At 34.4% G+C, this 12,845-nt stretch overlaps 1 protein-coding gene across 1 annotated transcript; it reads right to left on the bottom strand.

Moving 5' to 3' along the window:
- Window positions 1–1,947: 1,947 nt before the first annotated feature.
- On the bottom strand, window positions 1,948–11,518 carry LOC144970127 (uncharacterized). Its single transcript, XM_078909375.1, has 10 exons — window positions 11,334–11,518; window positions 10,286–10,469; window positions 8,911–9,079; window positions 7,437–7,658; window positions 6,423–6,638; window positions 5,904–6,065; window positions 5,457–5,546; window positions 4,402–4,561; window positions 3,454–3,567; window positions 1,948–3,295 (listed from the first exon to the last, which is right to left on the bottom strand). The coding sequence occupies exons 1-10, from the start codon at window positions 11,362–11,364 to the stop codon at window positions 2,913–2,915; spliced, it is 1,731 nt and encodes a 576-aa protein (XP_078765501.1). The 5' UTR covers window positions 11,365–11,518; the 3' UTR covers window positions 1,948–2,912.
- Between the last annotated feature and the right edge of the window lie 1,327 nt (window positions 11,519–12,845).

Genomic DNA, 12,845 nt, shown 5'->3' with positions numbered 1-12,845 from the left:
ATAGCAGTTAATCAAACTTATTCCTTGGTCAAATTTGAGTAACTTACACTTCACAAGTAAGAAATTCAGGTAGAGCTAAAAACGTGAGCTTTTATATAGCACATTATCACTAAACATGCCCAAAGCGCTTTACAAGTGATCCCTGGCTAACAACGACACAACATGACAAATGTTAGGCGATGTTACAATTTTTTTCTGTCAGAGATAATACTGTTAACAGCCAAGTACTAATTTTGCAGCTGAACACAATGAGAGTGTGAGTTGAGAGCCTTTTCCAAGAACTCCACTATGCACTGCTCAGAATGAGACTCGAACTTAGGACCTTCCAATTTGAAGGCGCGTGTCATACCACTATTAGACCACATAGCTGTCATCTGCATTTTTTGCCAAATTGGGACCTAAAATTTGCCAAAAAAACCCCCAAAATTTGCCAAGAAATTTGCCAAAAAGACCAAAATTTGCCGAGGAGAACTAAGCGTCTCATTAAAAATTAACACGCGATAAAGAATAAAAAATATATAAAAGACAATTTATTACATTTAAGGAGGCTACATTTATTAATTGACACAATGTACAGCGATTTATGCACCCAAACTTTCAATCACACACATACACCTTGGTTTGGGCCCAGGCAAAGCTGCAACATTTCTCAAGTTTTGTACTTTTTTTTCCGTTATTTTGTTTTCGCTTCTTTTTTTTTCCCCAAAATTTGCCACGCGATTTGCCAATTTTCCCAAAATTTGCCACGATTTGCCAATTTTGGGAAATTTGCGGATCGCCCTGATATTTGCGGCCGCAAAAAATGCAGATGACAGACATAGCTGCAGAACATTTTCATAGAAGAGAGACAGGAAAGTACTCTAATTTTTATTTTCTTTTGGATATATGCAACATCAATAGTCTGACAGAATCAGTGGGTTTCTTTGAAGACTTGATGCTTCAGAGAGTTTCTTGCTATTGAAATGGCATTAGTCAAATTAAATTAGTGAATGATATATTTTCTCAATAACCGAAAAACAAAAAAGTTGTGACCAACCAACTCAATCTGGTATTATGTCAGAGTGAAGCAGATGCAGGAAATATAAATTAACGTCAAAATGATCAGATATATGAAATTCTAGCCGCTTGCAGTTGCAGTATAAGAAATTTAATTTAATCAATAAAGCGCACAAATATAATCAAAACTTCATAGTTTTTACGGTAGATTCAATTTTCCACATCAAGCCCACATTGACAAAATCATATAGGGTCACAAATGTAAACAACCATTCCCCTTTCCCCTACCCATGAAAAAGAAAAGCAAATATGAAAAAATATTCCCTTTCCCCTACCCATGAAAAAGAAAAGCAAATATGAAAAAATGAAGGGAAAACAGATAAAAGTGGACAATGGAAAATAAAGGCCAAATGCCACGTCTTATCTGCTTTATATAAGCGAAATTGTAGTAGCATGCAATACAAACAAAGATACAAAAGAAAAACCTCTATTTTGTTCAGTGATCAGTGATACTCTGTGTCTGTGTGTCCAACTCCCCCTTCCTTGTTTATCTCTGTCATTGTATTTTATGTTACAAAGAGAATCTTGACTAATGCCTGTTCGTGAAACTATATCACGCATAATCAACATCAAATCTCTATGTATTTGGAATTCCTATAATACCTTACGATTAATATCAATAAGCTTATCCTAACAAATTTCAAGAAAGACCTGTACAACCAAAAAGTATATTAGCACCAATATTTTGTAACTCTCAAAAAACAAAAACAAAATTAAAAGTAAAGTCAATAAAAATTTAATGTCTCGCTGAGATTATTATAGTTTTGAATAATTTTCAAGACTAATTAATAGCTTATGAATTAAAACAGACCAGATTGTGGCCTGACAAAAAAAAAGAGAAGTAAAAAAAAAAAATTACCGTTTTTATTATAAACTCAAGCAAATCGTTCATTTCATCACATGCAATATATACATTTTAATATTTCTACATAGATTGTATGGTTAATGCATATAACATTTCATATCAAACAATTAATTTCCTCACTATCCTTTGATTCACTGCCAAAGAGCTTCCAAAAAAATAATAAAGCAAATGTGTGTCAGGTGAAAACAAACCCACTGTGTTAAGTAACATATGGATGGAATGCTCATAGTTTAACATTGCAAGACAATATCCAAAGCAAGAAGGTAAATATATGAGAATCAAATATCAAACAAGTAAAAATACATTCCATGTAACTGTATCCTAAAAGAAATATGGTACTACTCATTGGCAGTATAAAAACTGTTCATTCAAAGGCATTGTTCATCTTAATTGATAGATAAATGTGTTCAATATAAAAAAATAAGATAGTAAAAACAAATATTGTTTTAATCATTTTTTCTCCCAAAATGTCCCCAATACCAATCTTAAAATCATAGATAAAATTGATATGTTCCTCATTTTAATTGTTTAAAACTTTCAAAGGCCATCAACCAATATCAAGATGCAATCAAATCAGATATGTGATACTTCTTTAAGTACCATAAAAAGTAAAAATGAAACAAACATATTAAAAAAGTTTTTTAAAGCGGTAAAACAACAAAGGAGTATTTGCTTTTTACCATGAGATGAGACTAAACTTCAAATAGAAAAACCTGTGATAACTTTAATATTCAAAAACTTTATTGAAAATAACATTGACTTTTGATATGTACGCATACACATCAAAAGCCAATTTGTAAATAATATCATGTTTGACATTTATTCATTTGTGTCTGTGTTAAACTTATCTATCCTATGAAAAGAAATTAAAATCATGAAATAAAACTTAACAACAAAAAGAAACATCCACATAGCATAGCATTATAAATATGATTGTATTTCAAAAATGAATCCAGGGTAGGCAGGAAATAAACATTTGATAAGGAAAATATCATATATTACACGTTACCATAGAAGACAAATTAGGGGAAGTGTTGGATTTATGAAAAGAGCTGCATTCCCGGTACAAAGCAGGCTCACCAATAGTATTTACAGTAGATACATCATCCTCTAACCCATCATCAACTCCACCAATCTGAAAATGAGCTTTGCCTCCAGGGTCAAAGAGTAGCTGATGTCTGGCGCCTGTGCAAGTCTGATAAAAGTCACAGATCTGTTGGTAAACCATATTTGAAAAGGAAAGGCCAAGTTGGCGCAGGTTTGGAGAGGATGATGATGAATTCAATGAACTGGTCTGAGGAGGACTTGAGGGCTGTGTTATTGAATCTTTTCGCTTGTCTCCCATGTGGTCTAGTACTAGTACTGTCATTTTTGCTGAAATAAATTTGAAAAAAAAGTACTACAATGTTTATTTTTCTTTTGGATATACAATTCTAAATAATGATCAGGAAGAAGAAGAAATACTTAAGAAAATTATTTCAAATATTCCAATGTAAAGAGCTTAAAAATTAAAAATATAAATATCCAAATACCTTTTCCTTCATCTAATTTTTGTAGCTCTTCAAGTCGTTTCTTAGCCTCTTCATTTCCAAGTTTTGCAGCCTTGCTGTAAAGTTCATCTGCAGCAACTAAATCACTGGGTATTCCTGATGATTTTGAAGAAAAAAAAAAAAATAGAAGCCCTGATTATATAGAGATAAATCAATATCTGATTCCTTTTTTTTCTCTCTCAAATAGTCGGTATTAACACTTGAATAATGGCTGCTACATACTTCAGTTAAAACCACCAGTAAGAAATGTAAGTAAACCAGTCAGTTAAATTTGCTTCTTGTTATGTTGGAACATGTGAATGACGATGACCTTTCATCTAATGCAATAGGCAAGAAAAAAATAAAATTTAGTAAATAAACATAAAACCAAGCAATGTTTGCATGGATTTGTTAATTTTGATTCCCTGATTTAAAAAATCTATTTATTTTTATGATCAAAATATTTGCCAAACTAAAAAAGATCAAAGGAAGGCTGCCCTCTAGAGACAAACCTAAAACATATTTAACATGTAAAATTTGCCAAACCGTCGATATCACCTGCAAAATTCCAGTGAGTCGGCTATCACGAGTATCACCAGTATATAAATGTAGATGTGTAACGGGTGTAACAGTTACAAATAAATGCATAGTTATTTACCACATCTATGTAGAATTAATCTATTAACTCTAAACAATGGAAAATTCTTATTAAGACAAAACAAATGGCCTGTGAGGCACCCGTTTTTTGTATGCAATTTTACAGTATCTATCAATCCATAAATCCCAAAAAATTGTTCTTTTTATGGTTACCTACTCTTTAGAAAAAGCTTTGTACTTCTTCCTTTTTTTCTTTTATTATCCCCCCGTCAATGATAATGAAAACTTGACTCCTATATCATGACAATCAACGATTCAAAATTAAAATAAAAAATATGACCTATGCATCCTCACCTCCTAACCCATGCTCATTAAACCTGGCCAAGTTGCAGATAGCCTCGTCATGGCCAGCAGATGCTGCCAAAGAGTAAAGATGGGCGGCCCAGCATTCATTCACTTCCACCCCTAATCCATGTTCATGACACAGTGCTAGAAAGTATTGGGCCTCATTATCCTGTGTAAACAATCAAATAAGAAAACAATAATTGGAATAAAAATATTAGACCTTTAACAATAAAAAAAAAAAAATAGCCAGTTCATACTAGAATTTTAAAAAAGAATAAAAATGTCGATAAAATATTAAAAAGCAAAAAAAAAACTGTTCAACTCTTTAAACACACAATCACTCCCTCACTCATTCCCCTGACCAATTTGGTCATAGAGGAGACATGAGAGGTGAACCTCTCATGTTTCCTCTATGACCAAATTGATCAGGAGAACGGCTGAGTGAGTGATTTTGCAGTTAGAGCCATCTATCCAGATCTGTCTCAGCTTTTCTCATTAATGGTGGGCTGTCTATACTTATCCCTTCATTTATATTGTCCATCTAGCACTTTCTTTCTCTATAAGGTCCCTTGTATGATGGTTTTTGACAATGGCGAGAGAGGTGGCTAAACAATGGCATTTTCCTTTCTTTTACAACAGATAGTAGGGATACCTGTTGTCCTGTCAGAGAAACCACTCTTCGTTCAACGTATGGTCTTTCACGTTGATGCCTAAATGCACCTATATCATTTGTTTTCAAAAGATTGTGTCCTTTTTAATGTTTCAAAGATTCAGAGTTTAGCGTCCAGCTTTCACAACTTTATAAGAGGATTGATGTAACAAATGCCCTTAAATAGTTAGTTACAGTTACAGTTTGGAAAGAAATGCTGTGTACTTGCTTTTCCATACTTTATATGGTCTGGCTATCCCATTCGTTGCCTTTGTTATCCTTTTTAAAAACACCAAAAGAAAAGACAAATCAAAGCCTCTTCTATAAAGCCTTATCAGATAATGTTTTATATATTTTTAAAAGTTGAAAATGCCCAAAAATCCTTTTTTTTTAAATTGATGAAAACAAAACTTACATTTTGAGAAGCTGAAGCCCTGAAGTATTTTACAGCTTTCTTGGCATCACTCATTTCTTCCATGTAATACACTCCCATATATTTCTGGGCCTGTGATTATAACAAGAAGACAAATGTATCAAAACACAACTAAGCATTTGGATTCCAAATCTTTTCATAATATTTTCAAAATGATTATTGTCGTCTTTTGGCGTCGAATGTTACAAAAACAATTTTTTAGCACAGCCTCAATTGTGAATTTTGATAAAATCGTACATAGTCACAAATTTCCATCCTGATTGATCAAAATGAGTATACGTATATCACTTTATTATATCTTATTTCGCTAACAAAAGACAAATCTGACAGAACAATCGAAAGGTAATAGTGTGAGAAAGCAATATTTGATATATATCATGAAACACAAATATGAATGTTCACATGTAAAAACCATGAAAAAACAGTAACCTGAGCAAGGCCTGCCCTGGCAGCCATCTCCATCCAATCTAAGCCTTTTTTCCTGTCCCCACGACCTTCTTGGAGTCCATCTTCATTCAGGTACAGCAGACTCAAGTTGTACATTGCTTGGCCGTGGCCCTTCACAGCTGCTAACTCATAATAATGCTTGGCCTTGAGAAATAGAAGAAAACAATATATCAACGTCGTCTATGTTATAATACCAGTAACTAGTGCTGGTAACATTCGAAAAAATAAAAAATGATAAGTGAAGATCCATACTGTAAACAGAGTAAGTATACATTCTAGGACAAGGATGGGATGCCATACAAGGAGGGGGCAACCGTTTTAAGAGATGAAAGCTACAGCAACTGTCTCCAAGCGCTGGGAAGAAAATGCCAACATTCTTCAAGTAAAGCAAAAATGAAAAAAAAAAGAAAAAAAAAGAATACAAAAATAATAATTATAAAAATTCAACCATGGAAAGAGCAAATTTTACTCAATCGTCAGAGATAGTGAGTATAATATTACCTTCTCTACGTTTCTGGATACTCCTGTTCCCATTTCGTAACAGAGGCCCATGTTGAAGCAAGCAGTTTTATTGCCCATAGCACAAGCTGTGTGAAAATGTTTTACCGCATCAGACATATCACCCTTATCAGCAGCCATTATACCGAGTAAACTCTCATTCTGAGAAGTGTAGTCTGTGCACATATATTCAAACTCCTTGAGGGCAGCATCAAGGGACTAGAAAATAAAAATAAAAAAATCAACATGAAGTAAAAAGTAATTAAATTCTCAAGACAATTTTTTTTTCATTATTGTAATAGCAGGTAAAGCAGTCATGGAAATATAAATATGAATTAAAATATCAAGTCTTTTTAATATCTTATCCTAATGAACATTTTAAAAACCACTAAATTAAAAAAAAACCCAAAACAAACGGGTAAGATTGTTTGCCATCTGATCATCAATAATATATGATTTAACCAAAGTGACAAAATAATTTAAAACTAACTAGGTCGTGGTGTAATAATATGTTCATTGCTTTAAATTATATTGGGATTATTAAAGCCAAATTAAAGCATCTCCAGATAGTTTCAATGTTTCAAAGTTGAATGCCATGGGTATGAATTGCTGTATACCCTAGTTTTCTGAACAGTTGGTAAAAAAACGTATCCGTATAATAATCTTGGGAAAGCTTTTTTTTTAATTTTAATTTTTTATTTATTTATTTTTATTTTTATTTTTTTGCTGATATTGATATTACAATTGTTATTTCTTAGGATGAAAAAAAATCAAAACAAAAGAAAAAGAAAAAAACTATTTAAATCCAATGATTTTTCTCATTAAAAGTATGTATGCAATGTATTCATCGGGTTTTCTCCATCTTAAAGTCAGTAATCACACTAACTGGATGGTACAGAATGAGAAATAAATCAATTAACCTGATCAATTAATGACCAAAATAAAAGGAATTGATAAAACAAAATAGGAATATTAGAAATAAACAGGTATTACACACTGACATTATGCACTTCATACCTCAGATTTAGTCTCATTTACTATTCTGTCCTGCTCTGAGCCAGAAGCATCTTTAATAGCCAACAAAGTCTGACCTACATAATTTGGCAGCTTAAAGACAGACTCCTCATGATTTCTCACAAAGGTTGGATCTTTAACATGGATTGAAAATATTACTCGATAAACAAGGTCAAATTTTTGGCTTTTCCTCTTTGGATAAGGATTCCAAAGGAAGCTTGAACCCTGAGAATAAAAACAGAAAGCATAAAAATATATTTATTATTGCAACTAATAACAATCAAAATATCTTGAAATATAAACAGATGCACAACCGTATTATCCCTCTTAAGCGCACTGACTCTAATAGCTGCAAACCCCTCCCCTGTACACTGGGTGAGTGACACAATAATAGTATTGTCTGCCAATATTCAGAAAAGCCTGCAACGTTTGTGATCATTAACATAATAGAAAAATGTTCATCATCTAGTGACATTTGGTTGCTTGTTTGTTTTTAAGGGCTTTACAGAGCTTGTAACACATTTATGTCATTTCAGCGCCAGTAAACGGGAAGAAAATGGGAAAGTAAAAAATTCAAAGATTACAAGTAAAGGTACCCAAGAAAAACTTAGACAAAGAGGAATGGGTCAAACAGGGACAGGTGTAGACTCCAAGAGCACACTATCAGTGTACTTAGTTTGATATCACATATAAAGGTCTCATACAGACACCAGCACAAGATCGCACTGAGAGGAACACACACAAATGATTACAGAATACATCTTGTTTGTTTGTTGCTTTAGGTCTCTTCCAACACAATTGAGGTTATATGAGAGACCGCTGAAACAAAAAAACAAGCAATCTAACAAAAATAGTACAAATGTAATCAAAATCATAACCTAAAGATATCATAAGCTAAATTATAAATAACCAAGAACAAACAGGCAGAAGATTTACAGAAAAAAAAATATCCCCTGTCAAAAATACAATCACAAACCAAAGAAGCAGGATAGGCTAGTAAAGAGAAGAAGAAACGACATCACTATCGGATCGTACACCCATGCGAACATCATAGGTATATGATTCAAGGGTGATGCTCCCATCCAACCACCCGTACAGAATACATCCAAAACAGAAAACATAACTAACAATACATAACATGTATGATTTGATTTCATTGAAAATAAAATCATATTCTAAAACTAATTCTAACTTATAATGCTTGGACTCCAGCAAGGGCCAAGACAAAACCAAGCAATCCCATAGAAGGTCCTTTGCCCACCATAGGAGGTCAAAGGACCCCACCCAGAGTGATATTTGGTGTACACAAGAGATGCCATTTGTGAAGTGGTCCCTTCCTTTCCATAGTGTTTGTAATAAATAAACGACTCCCTCTTGACTATTTTCTAACAGCATGATACACTAAAAAAGGGATAATGAAGAGATCATTAAAGAAAGATTTTATACAAAGACAAAATCTATCCAAATGGCGTCTCACCGCTGCAAGGGCTTCAAGTATTCGGTTCGGCTCTTGTAGGACAGCCAATAAATCCTTTCGACGAGAACCCCACCAGTGCTCTTCCTCTTGCTCTCCACTTGTCCTATTTCCTTCATGTTGTTCTTTGGCAGCGCCAGATGTGCGATTGTGATTTCTGTGGCCAACCAATCTACAAATAGAATTAAAACCAGGAGTAATGTTATAGAAATAACATCAACAAGAGTACACAATTAATTATAATAAGCAGAGGCGTGGCGCTCTTGGTTGATTTGGTGCCACACACCACCTCTATTTTCATGATGAGAAATTTTAAAAAGCATATTCTTAAAATTAGCAAAAATGAAAAACACAAAATACTGTCTTTTGTCAAAAGTCTGGCACCAACTGTCTCTTAAATAGCATGCCTACTTCAGCATACATGTGAATAACACAAGGTACCAACCTCAATGCCACATCATTGTTATCATAGAGTTGTGACAGACAAGTTAAGTCTCTCTATTTCATTCCCTTTTGGTTCAACCAAAACAAGTCCTCCAATTATAACTATAATCATCAATCCCACAAAAGCTGATTGACTCTGAAAAGGAGTCCAACCACAATGCCACATCATTGTTATTATAGAGTTGTGACAGACAAGTTAAGTCTCTCTATCTCAAAAAGGAGTCCAACTTTGCCATCTCAGTATCATTGGAAAAAGCCAAGCCAGGAGTCAGTTGCTCCATCCATTGCAAACAACTATTTGCTCTGAGCGAGGTTTGCAAAATCATGCTATTTATGTCAGTATGGTAACTCCAGCAGTCCTATTTATAACATCAATTGTCAGAAACCATGACTATGTCCGCAGAAAAAAGAGACAACATGAAATTTAATTAGTAATTTTGATAATTAAAGGATACTTATTTGATTGGATAATTTTATGAAGTTATGGATGAAAATAGCAACAAATTATAATTATTGTATTGTTAGTGAGTGTGTGTATGCATGAGTTTGTGTTATGTATGTGAAAATTTTCTTCTTTTTTCTTTTTTGAAAAATGCTTTTACTTATAAGCTTAAGTAGCCCCTGATTGGGGCACCACGATACTCTGATGACCACACACTGGTTATGATATGCAACCATATATATGTATGTCACCGGTAAGATATTATTTTCTGACAAATTTGAAAAACAAACTGAGTCTTGAGCCAATCAACTGCCCAGCCAGAGTCTAATTAACAGTAGGCCAAAGTCACAAGACCATCAGCAAGAGAACAACATACATAAATAAGAAAAGAGATAGACAACAACCGGGGATTTTTTTTGGGAGTAGTTAGGAGGAAACAGTTCACCTGCCAGCCATCATGTTTTATGTTCATTGGGAAAAATTCAAACATACCTCCACAGAATAGTTGTTCCTCGGATGTTAGCATTCTTAAAAGGACAGATACCGTATTCTTTGTGTGCTTGGACAACACTGTTTTGAGATTCTTTTTCCTGCTTTACAGTAGCTTCCTGATCTTTCTCATCTGATTCAACATAGACACCAATCGATGCTCGAGGTCCATGATAATTCTTAAGGGCTGAAATAAGGAGGGAACATGTTGCGTGAAATAAAAGCTGTAAAGCTGAAAATGTTCAGGACTTTTTGTTAGTACTAATTATAGTAATAAAGTGTCCAATTCGTTGGTGCTACTGCAATAGGACTTATGGTTTTGAAAGACTAGGACAACAAGAAATGAAAATTCAATCTATTATTTTAATTTGTTACAGCATCATTGGCAGCATATTTAAATAAAAGTTTTCAACGAGAATGTCATTATACGTACACTGTTGCTTAAAGTCTTCTTACGTAAACAGGACATGTGTATCGTTAGCTGCAGGTCTGATAGCCCTAATTATCATATGGTCTCATTGTTGTAAGGTTAAAATTCTCAAACCAACGCAAAATGGTATACAGTGATCAATGTTAAAACAGACAATAATTGTGTTCAGTTGTCAAACCTGCACATGTACACATTAGACATTAGAATAAACGAAAATATAAATTACACCATCCTTTAACCAATAAGAATATTTTTTCGTTAGCAAACAACTGTCTAAATCTCAACCATAACAAAAGTTGAAGTTTTATGCCAATTTGACTCCACTCAAAGAAAAAGAATAAAAGACAATTGATCCTTGCCTTTAAACTTAAAATTGACTGGTTGGTGGTTGGGGATATACTCGACTTGGTTCAGTAATCACAGAGAAACATAAAACATAAACTGTGGCAAAACAAAAACAAAACAACTACAACAAACTACAAATAATCTAGCAGATACAGTGATAACTCTTTAATGGTCCTGGCTGAGGCTGAATTCGGGGGGAAAAATCCCCTTCAGTTCAGTCCTCTTCATTGAAATTCATTCCTCTTGACCTTCCACTCCCTTTCTCACTCTTCTTACCTCTAGGTATGTTGTTCAGAAATCTCCACATGCTTTCTCTTTATCATTCAATATGTTACCACAAAAATTAAAAATTGTGACGTATAGAAGAAGTGTTCGCCTTATATTTCCCCCAGGATTATCCTGGGGGTTCGTTGTTGTATCTTGCAGTCGCCATTTTTAATGACTAAATGACAAGATCGAATGCCAGTTACCACATTGTCTATTCTTTATAACCATGAAAAAAATGCGGAAAATAAAATTGGTGGGAAAATGACTTATCTGCAGATGATCATTAAATAAAAAAGTGTATGATACAGATTTGAATCATGATCAATATTTCTATTTACATGCATCAATTATGATATATAATTATTTAGTATTATTTTATGATAAACCATGGTGACATTTGAATTGTGTTGAAATTTTTTTTAAAATTTGGTTGAATATAAATTTACATAACTGGCAATAATATAAATTGACGTCATGATCGAACTTCGGGGATTCCAACAATTATAAGTCAAATAATGGAATTATTCTCGCTCAGCTAAATGATTGTACATTATTTGTTCCTTTCATATTCAAATTCTGCGAATCGACAAACAGATGGCAACCTTAGCAAGCTTTAGAATTTTAAGCAAAAAGTGAGAGTAAGTAAAGAATCCAAAAGTAAACAATCACCCAGTGCTAATAAAGGTCAAGGACGATAGAAGGCCTGACCAATCACATCGTATCTTAAGATACACACCTCCATAACCACAAACATACAACGAAATCCATTTATAACGAACCTAGCTAAGTCGCTGGTTATAACATCATAATATTAAGATCTTGAGCGTCACAAAATCATAGTGTCAATCAAACACGCCAAAAGAATGTTCCACGTCGGTGCTGGTGGAATAGCATAGTGCCAGGGTGGACGTCCTCAGGAGCGCTTGACTAGCACCCCGAGTTGATCCCGTCAGCTTCATAAGAAGACTGTACTGTTGCGTTTCTCTATCTGTCTTCCTGGCAACTCCGAGATGCACCCCTTTATGAAGGCTGCGGTCCAGAGTAACCTTCAGGTATTTTGGATGCGGCTCGTATGGGAGAAGCTGGTCCCCGACCAGGACGTCCGGTTTAGGGGTGTGCCAGCCACTGCATAGGTGAAATGCAATGACCACGGTTTTGAAAGTATTCATCTTCAGGCACCACTTGTCAAAGTAGGATTTTAGTCTGGTGACATCCTCATTGAGACGGCTCCACACTTTACTTTGAGTAGCGAGTGCCCAATCGTTCGCGTATCTCAGCCTCAAGGAGGACGTGTTCGACATGTCGCTAATGTAGACATAAACAACATTGAAGCCAGAACAGATCCCCGAGGACCCCATTCCTCCTGACTTTGCTCGTAGTGTCTCCCAGCGCGACGTGGAACTGTCTTTCCCCTAAAATTGAAGAGAACAACTTCAGGGTCTTTTTGCATCTTATGATTTTTGCAAGTTTGAGCATTAAGCCTTCGCACCAGACCGTATCACACGCCGCTGATAAGTCTAT

This window comes from Berghia stephanieae, chromosome 4 (assembly GCF_034508935.2).
Source record: "Berghia stephanieae isolate SIO BIC M18660-M18661 chromosome 4, UCSD_Bste_1.3, whole genome shotgun sequence".
NCBI classification, from domain to species: domain Eukaryota; kingdom Metazoa; phylum Mollusca; class Gastropoda; order Nudibranchia; family Aeolidiidae; genus Berghia; species Berghia stephanieae.
This window is presented reverse-complemented; position numbering and strand designations above follow the sequence as displayed.

Bases quoted from the DNA above. Each gene is read 5' to 3' on its own strand.
- LOC144970127 (XM_078909375.1), bottom strand. From the start codon at position 11,364: ATGTGGAGATTTCTGAACAACATACCTAGAG. The intron at 9,080-10,285 runs GTATGTTTGAAT...TTCTATTTGTAG, and splicing joins GGAACAACTATTCTGTGGAG to ATTGGTTGGCCACAGAAATC. The intron at 3,296-3,453 runs GTATTTGGATAT...AATTTATTTCAG, and splicing joins AAAATTAGATGAAGGAAAAG to CAAAAATGACAGTACTAGTA.